The sequence below is a fragment of the Panthera leo genome, chromosome E1, assembly GCF_018350215.1.
Source record: "Panthera leo isolate Ple1 chromosome E1, P.leo_Ple1_pat1.1, whole genome shotgun sequence".
Taxonomy (NCBI): Eukaryota; Metazoa; Chordata; class Mammalia; order Carnivora; family Felidae; genus Panthera; species Panthera leo.
The window spans coordinates 5,807,175-5,822,385 of NC_056692.1; the positions used below are offsets into that span (position 1 = coordinate 5,807,175).

Below are 15,211 nucleotides of genomic sequence, written 5' to 3' on the forward strand. Positions count from 1 at the left end.
CATTTCAGACTCTCTGAACTTTTCTAGAACTTTCAAACTATCCCCTTGCCTCTTTCGCCATCCTTTCTTCCTCCCTTCGACCCCATTGTACCCTGGCATTCAGCAATACTGACTGGTTGGAGTCACCCCAAATCTCCACAGCTAGTTCACATCTCTGTGTCTTTATGTGTGCCCCTGACTTGCCAGCTTGTGACTGTCAAGACGTAAACGGTTTGCTCCCTCCACTCGCAGAAGCCCCTTCTAAGTTGTGAGAAGATTTTCATTCCATTCTCTGTGGTTCCATCCCGACATTATGTTTCTTCTCTTGTATATGTCCTGCCACACTATCATGGCAGCATGATACGCAAGGGCAGACACCAGGATTCATTGGCACGTAGTAGGTGTTCTCTAAGTGTGTGGATAAATGGGTAGATGACAGATGGCTAGGCAACCAAACAAATGAGTCACCTACAAGCTTAGAGTGGGGATGGAGGGTGGGCCCCCCAATACTGTTTACATGGTGTATATTTCATACTTATGGATGGTTATGAGGATAATTCTTCTTGTAAAAATGCTATCTTGGCTTCTGATGTAAAGCCTTCATCTGAAATTGTTCCTTTGTAGAAAAAAGCCTTAAGTATACCCCCATAATCTTGGTACAAGGGTAATGACTTGAATTATATTGTATAAGTATCCTACTACCCACTTATGACAGATTTTGGTATTCATAATCCAGCGGGAGTGGGCTACATGAATCTCACCACTCTGGCTCAGATGGACTCCAGATTTATTTAACAACGATCACAATATTAGGAGCAGCGATGATAATGATAATAATGACAAGAATTAATAATTATATGGTCATCTAAAGTTTATAAACTTCAGACACAGTTTCACGCTTAGACTCACCTGGTCAGAAACACCACTTTATTTTTCTATACCGAGATTTGACTTAGCTCCAGATCTGTCTTTTTTGTTTAAGAGTAGGAAATTCTCGGGGCGTCTGATGGCTCAGTTGGTTAAAACGTCCGACTTCAGCTCAGGCCACGATCTCGTGGTTCCCAAGTTCGAGCCCCACATCAGGCTCTGTGCTGACAGCTCGGAGCCTGCTTCAGACTCTCTGTCTCCCTCTCTCTCTGCCCCTCCCCCACGCTCGCCCCCTCTCTCCTGCCTTCTCTCAAAAATGAATAAACATTAAAAAATTTTTTTTGTTTAAGAATAGGAAGCTCTTGGGGCGCCTGGGTGGCTCAGTCGGTTGAGCGTCCGACTTCGGCTCAGGTCATGATCTCGCGGTCTGTGAGTTCAAGCCCCGCATCAGGCTCGTGCTGACAGCTCAGAGCCTGGAGCCTGTTTCAGATTCTGTGTCTCCCTATCTCTCTCTGACCCTCCCCCGTTCATGCTGTCTCTCCCTGTCTCAAAAATAAATAAACGTTAAAAAAAAATTAAAAAAAAAAAAAAAAGAATAGGAAGCTCTTAATCTTACATTTCTGGTCGACTTGGTCACTTCAGGTTAAAAAAGTCTCTGGAGGGCAGTCAGTTCAGAGTGTAGTTCTACCTTGGGGCTGTTTCCGTGTGAAGGGTCTTTTGCCCCTTTGCATCTTGGTGGTGGTGGTTTCAGGAGGCAGCCGGTGAAGCTTCATGTGTGGTCTTCCAGCTCTCACTGGCTCTGCTGAGGGTGGCTGGTTCCGCTGGGTCTTTGGGTGGCATCTTCTGTCTTTGCTGCTGCCTCAGATGAGGGTGGTGTTACTTCTGTTCCTTCTCTTAGCACCATCAGAACCCTCACCCCTGACCTGGGTCTCACGCCATCTCCTGGCATCTTCAGGACACACTGTCACCCTCACTTCTATACCTAGCTCAAGTGTACTCATGAGGGAGAAGGGCTGTTGGACTGAAGAAATGTTCATAAGAGGCCTACAGTTCATTACCAGTTCCTCCATCTAAGATTTACTCCCCAAGTCTGTTCGTCTGGAGACTCTTAAATTCAGTCTTTCTTGGGCTTTCAAAGAATCTCAGGCCACCGAATCTACCTGAAGTTGACAGTTCAGTAATTTACCATGACGTAGGCATCAGGACTCTTTTGGTACAAGTGAAAAAAAAAAATGAGTTCAAATTCACTTAGCAAAAAAAGAGGAAAAAAGAAGAAAAGGAAAAGGCAGGAGGGGAGGGGAGGGGAGGGGGGGTAATGAGATTACATGATATATTTATCAGATCTTTTTGATGGCAACTGACCTGTGCTCGCTTCGGCAGCACATATACTAAAATTGATGGCAACTGACCAAAATCCGGCTGAAGTTGGTCTAGGCAAAACAACGACAAAAATAAAACAAGCTGTTTCATATAAGTGAAAATTCAGAGATAGAGCTTAATATTGACAGGGCTGGAGCCAGATTCTCACTAAATGTCCCTGTCCAGGCAGGCAACCCCATGGCCCCGCCAACCTCAGACTTCTATTCTGCCTGCTTTGCAACTTCACCATAAGGAGGAGTTCATCTTTCCCAGGATTTAATAGCAAGTTCCTGGGGTAAATGATCAGTAGCTCTGATTGGCCTCTTCATATCATTGGTTTGCCCATACATGAACCATTCTCTGTGACTTCGACACTCTCCTTGGCCAAGTGAGGATCAAAGGACCACCTTTGGAGTCAGCCCCACCCAAACCACGAGGACTAGGGAAGGGAATATTTCCCAAGGGAAATTCAAACTGTATTTCCAATACAGGGATGAGAAGTTTTATTAGGTAGACAAATATAACAGATGTCTACTGCAGATGGGAAACCACTACGTCTAAGAAGAGAAGCCTACGTGAAGTGTGAATTCATGGGAGAACGTGGTGGGTGACCAGAAGGACCCGGGGGGTAAGAAGGCAAAGACCTCTGGGCCTCTAACACTCTGCGCACTAGGAATTGCTGTTGATGATCCCGGGTTTTCTCTCTTCCTTCTGTGGCTCTGAGGAGAAGGTCCCAGGAAGCTTGGCCTTCCTCTTTGGCATCATGTTCCTGGTCCTTGGAGAGAGGACGGTCTCTCACCACCAGCCTCTTGGCACTCCACTCAGTTGACATTCCCCTCCCACTTATATTCATGGAGCTGGCAAGACTGAAGAGAGGGTCTCTTCCTTGTTTTTGTCCCTCTCCCCCTTGACCCTCCTATCTGGGGGCGGGGGTGGGTGTCTAAAGAGGAAGAGATCCAAGGAGGGGCTCGAATGCTTTGAATAAAGGCGAAGAGAAGAGGAAATTTTAACTTGACCTCTTCAACTTCCTGTTCTGACCTACTGCAACTTCCTGTTCTAACCTACTTAAACTTCCTGTTCTGTTGCCAAAGAGCCATGAAACGAGCCTGACTTACGCCCTCTCTTCAGCTTTGTGGGGAGCGGCCTAGTTCTGACTGGCGGGACCCTTGTGTCACTTCTCGTCACAGCTTGAGAGCTACAAAGCTCCCATCCACAGTGCTGGTGTTTGCTTACCTTGGGCCTGAGGTCGTACACCCTATCTATAAGCCACAAAACAAACAGACAAACAACAACAACAGAATTAAAAAAAAAAAACCCACTCCAATTTTCTCAAATCTCCCCAGATTTAAAAAGGAACAAAAAGTTACTGGTGTGCTTGCTGACTGCAGTGATTATGTGGTTCAATCATTTTGATTTACAATTGCATCTTTGTCCTTGTAGAAATAACTCCCTGCAGCTGAACTGTGGGATTTAGAAATGGATTAACCTTCCAGCACGGGAATATAAGACTTGTTCTCGGGAGCAGGCCTTCATTTGAGGTTAACAAAAAGTCTCCAGTTTCCATGAATACACAAAATTAAAGAGCATTCTTTCTCCCCCCCCCACCCCCCGCTTTCCTTTTCTTTTCTTTTGATCTGCCATGAAAAGGGAATTATCAGCAGCATCTAAGCCTCTGTTTTATTTTTCCCCTTATGCATTTTGTATCATAAAGCATTTGAATCTGTTTGACGTATTCCAGGAGCTCTGAAGTAATCTTGGGTTGTTGCATGAAATAGACTGCAGAAAAATGAGAGGCGGGAGGGCATTTTGCGATGTAAAGTTTATGGGCCCTATTGCAAATACAAATGGCTTTTTTTTTTTTTTTTACTTCCCAGAAATAAACAGATCTGAGTCTTCTTTCTGCAGATGAAAGGGCCATAAAACCAGGCCATTGGGTCTCAAACCTAGGTGGGCACCAGATTCACCCAGAGGGCCTGTTAAAACACAGATCGCCAGGCCCGCCTCCAGAATTTCTGACTCAGTAGGTCTGGAGTGGGCCTGTGAGTTTACATTTCTGGCAAGTACCCAGAGGATGCTGTTGTCGGTAGTGGTCCAGGGAACCACACTCCGAGAACCACCACACTCTCCGGAACAGACTGTACATAGAAAACCATGCCTCCTTCTCCAGGGGGTCAGAGAAATGAACGGTTTCCTCCGTGGTGAGCTTCTTTACTTCCTCCAAACGCATATGAATTCAGAGGCCCGATGGGGAGAGCCCATTGGGTTCTGGTCTGGGCCACTGGGTCCGTGTCAACCTGGTCATCTGTTTCCTGAAAGGACTGCGGAACTAGACTAAGACCAAACCAATGAGACCAAGTGAACGCTCTCTACGCAGAGCTGGCTCCAGCGGGCACCTGGTTTTTGGCAGAGATTCAAAGGCAGCCCGCGGGGTGGGAGGGCTTCTTGGTGGGCAGAAAGGAAAGGTGTCGGATGTGTCCCGATGGAGGCTGGTGGCCTGCAGAGCTGGAGGGGGGCTCCCTAGAAGTGGGCATCCTGTGTGATCAGTGTGGGGAGCGTGTTTGACTTTCTCTGGCTGCTCCTAAGTGGGAAGCAGGGGCAAAAATTAAGGAAGTCGTCCGTTGTTAACCAAGTGCTGGCCATCCGGGGCCAATTGCTGCAGAGGCTGCTGTCTGTTTGTCTCCCTGGATTGTGACGTATTCGGGAGTCTGGCTTCCTGAGCTGGTTATTGTAGATAACGGGTTGGTCTCCTGGTCGCCAGGAGATTGGAGTTGTGGGCCAGCGTTCTACTCTGATACGCGGCCTGGCCGCTGTCTGTTCGTACATTCAGTCTTTCAGGATGCACGGGACGTACTCACTTTTTGTAACTTGCTAAATTCTCGGTGTACTTCACGGTGGCCAGTTCCAATTAGACAACGACTGCTTTTTACGACAGGCCCGCTCTGCACCAAGTAGTATCCGAGGCAGGTGGAGTTTTATGAGACGCAGGCACCAATGGCCGTGGGAAGCAGCCTAAGTCACGTGGGCACGAGGGAGAATCTTGCTTAGAATCTCCCATCCGCCACATTTACCATAGAGGGAGGAAGAAGAGAGAGTCCAGTGCCCCTTTCCGCCCGCGGGGTCAGGGCGCTTGGTCCCAGGTGAGAGCTCAGCTTAGGCGCCTTCGCTTCGGCAGTTGGCCGTTTTCCTCTATAGGGTCGGACCCCCAGGGCCGTGTCCCAACTCCCTCTGCTCCCAGTAAGCCCAGCGCTTCTCTGCCGCAGGTAGATGATCTGAAAGCCAAGCTGGCCACCCAGGAAGTGGAGGTGAGACACAAGAACGAGGACGCAGACAAGCTGATCCGGGTGGTGGGCATAGAGACGGACAAGGTGAGCAGAGAGAAAGCCATCGCGGACGAGGAGGAGCGGAAGGTGGCCCTCATCATGCAGGAAGTAAAGCAGAAACAGAAGGACTGTGAAGACGACCTGGCCAAAGCGGAACCGGCACTCACAGCAGCCCAGGCAGCCCTCAACACCCTCAACAAGGTAGGACGATCATCCGTCCCGTCTGCTCGCCCCTCGCGGGGCCAGGGGGAGGCCCCTCCGACCCAAAGACAGCGCGGTACCCTGGTGGCCCAAAGAGGTACAAGAGCAAAGCTGGAAGGCTCAGGGTGGGATCCAGCTGTCACGGGTTTATTCATTACGCCACCATTTATTGAAACCGCCTGTGTGTCCGGCTCCGCAGAGGACCAATGAAATCCCAGAGGCGTGAGTCTTAGAACCAATCAGAACGGGAGATGCACCCCCCCCAACTAGTTCCCCCCCCCCCAACTTCACAGATGACAAAGCCAGGGCCCCGAGAGGAGCACCGACTTGTCCAGCGTCACAAGCCTCATTAGAGCCAGACTGGAGCTCACACCCTCAGGATCCAAGTGCAGAGATCGTCCAGCTAAGTAGCCCGTGGTCGTCTTACCCATTTCGTACCACCGGCCGCACGAGCCTCAGGAGGCCCTATGGAGATGTTTAGGACAGGAGACGGAAACCCATGTTGGCTCCAAAATGGGGGGGGGGGGGGAGGGGGGGAACCCGGGGGGGAACCCTACAAAATCAAAATTCACAAATATTCCACCGTTCACGGCACCCGTGTATCAATTAAAGTCAAGCCCTATCCATAACCATTTGGTAGGACAGGCATGGCTTTTGAGACGTATTCACAAGGTGCTTTTGATTGGATTCCTGTGAAATGTATCCCAGGTATGTGTGCGTTGGACAGGTGAGAATTAGCTCCTTCTTCCTTTTATTGCCTTTTTGCGATTACGCTTCTTTCCCGTTCCGATAACTGTGACTGAGGGGCCAAGGGGAGAAAGGGAGAAAAGGGGGCCGACAGACTCAGGTCATGAGGAGCAGGTGGCAGAGAAGGACCGAAAAGCTGACCCTCTCTCTGTTGGATGGAGACCCTCCCCCAGTCATTGGGACCTCTGCCCTGCAGGGTGCTTTCTCCTCCTCTCCTGAGTCTGGCAATTCACATGCCTTTCCACGTGGGTCACTTGGCCAAGGTCTGAGACATCCTGTGCCATCTGTGCTGTGCAGGCAGCTCACCTCAGCTCCACGGGGGACACCTGTGCCTCCTTTCCCCAAATGCACTGAGAATGTCAGCCACCCATGCAACACGCTCTCCCTCGTTCCGTGGTTGGGGGGGGGGGGGCGGGGGTAGGAGGGCTAGCCAGCTGTTCTCACACATTCTAGATTTCTGGGGTACGCATTAGACCCCAATCCACTGTGTCATGCGGACTACACCCCACACCCTCCTTTAAAGGCAGAGTGGGTGGGACTCACCAGCAGGTCTCACGGAAAATTCTCTCTTAGTCCGCAACTTGCTGACTCTGACACCCTCAGTGCAGGTGAGGCATTTGACGCAAAGCACTGGCCTTCTGGAACCTCCATCTCACGCCTCACTTTGGAATGTAGCCTAGTGGTTTAGGGCCTCATCAAATCCAAAGCTAAACTAGGAACACTGTAGAATCCTGTGACATATAGCTACATATACATTGGAAGTTGAGCTACGAGGGCATTCTAGTATATCTAAGGATGGGGGGTGGGGGGGGTGGGGCTGGATTCCCTAAAGATTAAGGCAGCTAGAGCCAAAAAGGCCATAAACAGGCCTCTACCTACATCAGGAGAGAACTCAAGGTTCTCCTTAGGAACTTGGGTACCATCCGGTGGAGTAGGAGTTGGCCCCATTACGCCACCACATCTCAGCCTGAACCTTATAGCACAGCCAAGCCAGGCTGCCCCTCAGAGCGTCATCCACTGGCCGGCCTCCAGGCCTTTGATTAGCCTGGACCCCTCCCCACCACCATTGTTTAGGGCTCGCTCTCCTATCGCTTCCTCCCGTCTAAATCCTACCCGTATTCTAAAATCAGACTTAACCTTCTGGATCAATCTCACCCTTTTCTGATTTCCCGAGCACGAAACACGAGACCACTTTTAACATGAGCCGCGTCCAAATACTGGGTTGGCTCTGGGTGTGATTTTCTCTTTGCTTGGCCTCTGTTTCCTCATCTGAGCAATGGAGGCGACAGTGACACAGTCCCATGAGGTTGTCATCGGGACGAAATGAGATCATGCCTGAAACGTAGCTAACAGATGGGAGCCGCCAAGTCGATGCTGGCTCTTGTCGATGTCACCATCACCCGCATCATCACTTCTGTTTCCGCAAAACTGGAAACAAAGTGAACGCGCGTAAATACTTCCGGGTTAATTAGTTGGCCGGTTAGTAAGCGGATTGGTCGTTGGTGGAAATAAACATATAGCAGTGGACCTCGTGGAAGCGACGAGATACGATACTGGAAATAGCGGTGGATTTGAAAGTCTCAACACTTCCGCCACAAAGGACATGAAACTCATTTTTAATGAGTGCCTACTGTGTGCCAGGCAAGATGATAGGTGCTTTCCTCCAGCCGGCTGCAGACCCTGGCACACATCGCTGAGGTTCTTGACTCCTCGCTTTCTCTTCTCTGTTACATAGAAAGGGGCTGGTGCGAATCAATGAGCGCCTTATGTCACGCTCCCCTAACCAGTCAGCAAATTCCGTCAATTCTGCCTTCAAATATATCCTGAATTCAAATGCTTCCTGTCCTCTCTGCCGCTACCCCTCTGGTCCAAGCCACTGTCCCCTATTACCTGGACCGTTGCAGTAGCCTGTCAGTTGGCCTCCCTGCTTGCACCCTTGCCCCAGTTCTGTCTTTGCCCATTACAGCCACCTGAATAATCTTTTTTAAAACAGCAGTTTGACCACATCATCCCTCTGTTCAGAATCTTCCACTGGCTTCCCATCATATTCAGAATAAAATCCAAAGTGGCCCGGGAGACCTTACAATTTTGCCCAGTTCCCTCTTCTGCGATGCCAGTTACTAGCCTTCCTCTTGTCCCTCTGACCCCCCACACTGGTCCTGCTGTGTCTCAGACACTCCCAGCACAATCCCACCCCAGGGCCTTTGAACAAGCAACCACCTCTATGTGCAGTGCGCTTCCTACACAAACCCCCATGCCTCCCTCTTTCAGGTATTTGCCCAAAAGTTACCTTTGCAGGAAACAAATAATAAAAGCACTCATTAATTTCAGGAAAAAAAAATTCAGCATATACAAGATACATAATATAACCCAAGGTGAACAGTATTTATGATCATAATCATGTCATAATCGCACTGAACATTAACTGAACTAAAAAAGTTGATATAACCATAATAAGTACGAGCAAAAGGGAGGGCAGTATAATAGCTAAAATATTCCCACTCCGAGGAGGAGGCCACTTGCTAACTTCTAAAATGAAAAAAAACAAAACATGTTCCATATCAATAAGGAGCGAAAGCTGGAAGAAACGAGGGAAGAAATTGCCAGCCATGGCTTCTGGAGAGCTGGGGTCGGAGATAACCAGAGCCAAAATTAAGAGCCAGGCATTTAACGGACTGAGCCACCCAGGCGCGGGAGACAATGTTTTTTTTTTTTTAATTGAGGTATAATTGACATAGAAGGATCTTCGTTTCAGGTGCACAACATCATAATTCAGTGTTTGCATGTATTGCAAAATGGTCACCACAGTAAATCCAGTGAATATCCATCACCACGCATGGGCTTGTGTGTGTGCGTGATGAGACCTTTCGTGATTTCCTCTCTTTTCAAATACATGGCACAGTATCGTCACTACAGTCTCCGTGCTGTAAATGACATCCCCAGGACTTATTTCCCTTGTAACTGGAAGTTGTACCTTTTGACCCCCTTTGTCGATCTCGCCTCCCCGCCCCCCGCCTGGTGGAATAGGATGAATAGATCAGCCTGTACGCCATGTGATGGAGGCATTATTGCTTCGTGAACCCCAGGATCCCTGGGGTGCCCTCAAACCCTCTGCATTCCCAGGACTCCCGGTATTTAATGACCACCTCCCTGTCTTCTCATCTTTTTCAAAGTTAACATTAAATCTTTAGTTAATACATAAAGAACACCTATAGTCAGAGCCCGGTGTTAAGTCTCTGCTTTGGCAGTTTTATTTCACTTTTATCGCTAAACTGAAATAAATCCAGTGTAACTTTTCCTTCCTCAGTTGAGGAATGGTTTTGCTTTGCAATTTCATGGTCTTTCCGCCCCCCTCCCCCTTACAAAGCTACTTAGAATTTTCCGTGTGTTTCCTATATGTTTTTTACAGTGAACTTATTTCCTGTAGTCTATAAATAACCTATAATGTCTTTTCCATTATTAAAAATTGTCCAAATAGCATAGAATATATAGGGGAGAATATAACGTCACCTTCTTTTTCACCCCAACCCTGCTTCTTTCCCAAGAGAACTCCTGTAATAATCTGGCATATCCATTCCAGCCATTTTTCTATGCGTTTATATTTGTACAAATGCACATGTAAAATATGTCGTATTTTTTTTAAATTTTTAATGTTTGTTTATTTTTTGAGAGACGGAGACAGAGCACGAGCAGGGGAGGGGCAGAGAGAGAGGGAGACACAGAATCCAAAGCAGGCTCCAGGCTCCGAGCTGTCAGCACAGAGCCTGATGCGGGGCTCAAACCCATGAACCGCGAGATCATGACCTGAGCCGAAGATGTTTAACTGACTGAGCCACCCAGATGCCCCTAAAATATGTCATATTTTAAATATAAACGGATAACACTAACTTGCTTTGCCTCATGAAGTAAGACCACTTCATGCCAGTATATACATTGAAACTTGAATTCTTCATAGGATTCCATGCTCTAATTATACCCCCCCCTTTTTTTTTTTTAGCTATTTTTCCATTGTTGAGTGTTTAATTTTGTTTTTTTTTTTCCTATGCAAATATCCCCATGCATAAATATTTATTGCATATGCAACTATTTCTCTGGGCCAAGAAGACGATAGTTTGATACAACAACTTGGCAGGATTAAATAATGCCTCTTCCACCCCAAAGATACTCACATCCTGATCTCTGGAACCTGTGAATTTTGCCTCATATGGCAAGTGTGACTTTTTATAGGCATGATTGAGTCAAGGGTCTTGAGGTGGGGAGGGTATCCAGGTGGGCCCCAAGTGCAATGTGATGGCAGAAACAAGGTAGGGGAAAAGCGGATGTGATATGGGGACACGAGCCAAGGGATGAGGCCAACCTTCTAGAAGCCAGGAGAGGCACACGACAGAGTCTCCCCAGCAGCCTCCAGAGGGAACAGGCCCTACCACCCCCTGCCAACACCTTGACCTGAGGATTTCTCACCCCCACAGCTGTGAGCTAAGACCTCCATTGCGTGTTGCATCGTGTAAAGTCTCTAAATTTGCGTTAATTTGTTGCAGAAGCGATAGGAAGCTGATACCAAGAATATGCTCTTTTTTTGTATATAAATAATGACCAGTAACTGTCTAAAATGGTTGTTCTTGTCTATATTTGTGAATACTGCTTTTCCTACATCCTTGCTTAGGCAAATCTTAGACATTTCCAATCACTTTCACTTTTTTTCATAAGAGAGCAAACATTTTATTTTTCATTTTTTAAAAAAACTATAGATGTTTTCATTCTGATGAGACTTGGACATCTTTTCAAATATTTAGATTTCTTCTTTTGTCCATTACTTGTTTCGACTGTGGTTGTTGTTCATTTTCTTGTAAGAGAGCTTCCCTTTTTATTTCTAAAATTACAGGTTTTTTAAAATGTTTTATTTATTTATTTTTGAGAGAGAGAGAGAGAGAGAGAGAGAGAGAGAGAGTGTGTGTGCAAGCAGGGAAGGGGCAGAGAGAGACAGAGAGACAGAGAATCTGAAGCAGGCTTCAGGCTCTGAGCTGTCAGCACAGAGCCAGACGTGGGGCTTGAACTCAGGAACTGTGAGATCGTGACCTGAACCGAGATCAAGAGTTGGATGCTTAATTGGCTGAGCCACCCAGGCTCCCCTACTATATACATACATACGTATACATATATATATATATATATATATATATATATATATATATATATATGTATGGTTTTACTACTAATCCCTTGGTATAGCGAGAACAGCAGCCTGATGGCAGGAGAGGGGGTGGAGAAAGCCAGAGCGCACCGCGCCTAATGTTTGCTGCTTCAAACCTTGCCTGCCTCCTTAGAAATGTTTCTTTCCACCCTGTGTTCCTTTTAGTGGACCCCTCTCTTCCTGCTTGGCTGTAGGAGCCCTGCCTAACTAAACAAGATCGTTCCCCAGGACATTTTGAGAGGAAAAAGTCCCTTTCCCTTCTGGTTGCGATGTGATGGCTGTGACCTTGAAGCTGCTGACACCCATTCGTCCCCTGAGGGCGTTCGACCCACATGTTGATGAACGCCTACTGGGTTCCGGTTTCTGTTCCAGACACCGGAGCTACAATGATGAGGTTTTGGGGTGATGGTGGGGTGGTCCAGAGCCGATGGCCAAGAAAAAAATCTTGAAAAAGATGTCTTTGGTGCAAAAAAGTGATTTTATTAAAGCCTGGGGACAGGACCCGTGGGCAGGAAGAGCTGCCCTGGGGTTGTGAGGAGAGACAGGTTACATACCCTCAGGTTGGGAGGGGGTCAGGGCTAGAGTAAGTCTCTAGGGAATTTTGGAAGCAAGGTTTCCAGGACCTTGAGGGGCTAGCTGTTGCTAAGGAAACACCATTTATTACCATCTAATAAAACCCCAGTCATGAGACCCTTCAGATGCATATCAGGGGGCCATAAGCTTAGAGTACGATTGCCAGCATATATCTTGGGGCAGCTGAGATAAAGGAAATTGACTTGCAGAATCCTCGAGGTTGGGATAATATTAAGCTCAGGTTCTCTCTTTGCCCCCAGCAAAGTGTCGTCATCGAGGCAGCTGAGCTCCTGGAGGACGGTCACTCTGCCCGTTTCAAGGACTTGTCAGTGGGCGGTAGGCAATAAGGGAATTGAATTTTTCATTTGCCTTAGTTTCCCACGTCGCCACGGCCAGCACTTAAACCCCGTTCCTTTGTTCTCGGGTAGGCAGGCGTGTCCCAGGAATATCACACAGATCCCGCCTGGAGGGAGGGGGTGCTGTTAGCCTGTCCTCTGCCCTCAGCTTGCCCCACGCTCCCTCATTAGTTAACAAGACAGATGGGGTCCCTCTTCTCTGGAAGGAGAGGAATTGGAGATCCAATAAGGAAAAAGGGGTGATCGTGTCTGCCCCGAGTTCTCTGCAGCTCATCAAGGAGCCCATAAGAAATGATGAGCAGCGGAAGCTGACGGGAGAGTCTTTGTGAGTGGGCAGTGTCTGCACTGAGATCCTTCTGGATGAGAAGGGACGAGCCAGGCAAATAGCTTAGGAAGAAGTGTTTCGGGCAGGGCTCCTGAGGGAAGGATGAGCTTGGCCATCAGGGCACTAGAAGGAGGTGACTGGGGGCAGAGCTTAGTGACAGATGGAGGTGACGAGGCAAGTGGAGGGCAGTGAGGTGGGTCGCACGCCTTGCGACACGAAGAAACTGGTTTCTGCTGTGCAAAACAGAAGCGTGCACGGGGAGAAGTAGAAACCAGAAGGTCCAGAGAGTCCGTGAACCCAGTTCTCCTCATCCTCACAGCCACCTCCAAACTCATCCTTCCGACCAAATACATGAGCCAGAAAGTCCCCTTTGTACTTCAGTGGGGTCTTCTGTCACTACCATCAAAAAGGCTGTGATGGATCGGTCGAGACACACGAATATAAAAATGACTGGAAAGGGGCACTGGTCGGTTGAGCGTCCGACTTCAGCTCAGGTCATGATCTCACAGTCCGTGAGTTCGAGCCCCACGTCAGGCTCTGTGCCGACAGCTCAGAGCCTGGAACCTGCTTCAGATTCTGTGTCTCCCTCTCTCTCTCTCTCTGCCCCTCCCTCCCCCATTCACACTCTCTTTCAAAAATGAATAAATGTTAAAAATAAAAAAAGATTGGAAGGAATTACAGTAAAAAACCTTGGTCTGTGAGCAAGCATAATTCGTTCCAGAAACATGCTTGGGATCCAAAGCACTCATACATCAAAGTGAATTTCAAGAACCATTGGCTCAGGTGTGATCATGTGACTTTCGGCATCCCATACTACTCCTATCACAAGACATCGCTCCTTTATCAAGTTAAACTGTATTAGAAATGTTCGCTCGTCTCGCGGAACACTCAGAACAAGTTACTCACAATCTAAGGTTTTATTGTACATTGAAATATTACCAGCGATATATCTGGGTGATAGGAAGTCAACTTCATCTGCCATGCATTTTTGTATTTTCTTAATTCAGTACGTTGACCGTGCTGAACTTACAGAATTTTTACATTTGCAGGATTCTGCTTCTGATTATATTTTCTGACTCTGGCCCCTTTCCCCCCAGCAGAGGTCACCAGGACAGGAGTGCCAGCACAACACTCACACAGGTGCTGTCCTTCATCCCTGCCCCTGACAGGTTGTCAAGACCAAATGTGAAAACAGCTGCAAAAGCTGGGGCGCCTGGGTGGCTCAGTCGACTGAGTGTCCGACTTCGGCCCAGGTCATGATCTCGCGGTTCGTGGGTTCGAGCCCCGCGTCGGGCTCACGGCTGACAGCTCAGAGCCTGGAGCCTGCTTCCGATTCTGTGTCTCCTTCTCTCTCTGCCCCTCTCCTGCTCATGCTCTTTCTCTCAAAAATAAATAAATGTTAAAAAACAATTTTTTAAGGTCAGCAAATGGAGCATCTTCCCAGAGGCTTCCATCAGGAAAGTTCTAGAAATAATCCGCCTTCGTTTGTAGATTCCCAGGCCCAAGAGCACCCCCAAATGAATTTGGCACAGGGGACCTAATCTTCACGATCAAGATTTTTTCCCCCACTTACAAAATCATCTCCCACAACGAGCACTTGTGAGGTCACAGGCTTCCCACCGATGGTCATGCAGACCTTAAGTCAACGTCACCTGTGTTCATGACCGTTTCACTTACAGATTAGCAGGTCTGTCTGCTCCCAATTTGCAGATGGAAACACAGAGGCCTGGAGAGCTGAAGTGACAGCTTGGGAAGGCCAACCCTTTCGGGCCACACCTTCCCAGGGCAAGTGACAGTTGGGGCCGAGGACAAACCCACGTGTGGGCAGAGGCAGTGACGGCTCAGGCTGTGCCCAGCCTTCGGCCCGAATTATTTCTTGGCAGAAAATGTCACTTTGCTATCAGGACAGTCAAGTGCAGTAGAACGAGCTGCTGGAAGAAAGGAGTTTAATTAAAGGGGAAAAAATTGGTTGGGTCAACAGTGCCGTTCTTTTCCATCCAGGATGGAAATTAATTTATAATAACCTTATCTCTTATTCATGGCAGGCTGCCCGTTTCAGGGTGCGTTGGCATCCCTCTCTTTTTCTGTTGAATGTGAAATAATCGTGCGTCTCTAATGGGCCGCGAGTCTGTTAAAGAGCCGAACACACAGAGCTGAGCCTCAGCTAGCCGTTCGGGAAGTCTGGAGCCACCGGAGACCAGCTTTGGTGCCTTTTTGATGAGTCATGACATTTCAAATTCAGAGGGCTCGGCAGGCTTCGAAGCAGCCTGTTCAGATTGATCGCTCCGGAGCC

The 15,211-nt window shown here is 48.1% G+C and overlaps 1 protein-coding gene across 1 annotated transcript in view; it reads left to right on the forward strand.

The window, feature by feature from the left end:
• Positions 1–15,211, forward strand: part of DNAH9 (dynein axonemal heavy chain 9) — a 333,822-nt gene that overhangs the window by 219,558 nt on the left and 99,053 nt on the right. The window contains exon 49 of the mRNA XM_042917480.1: positions 5,466–5,726. Coding sequence (XP_042773414.1) covers positions 5,466–5,726 — 261 coding nt within the window. The remainder of the gene's footprint in view (positions 1–5,465; positions 5,727–15,211) is intronic.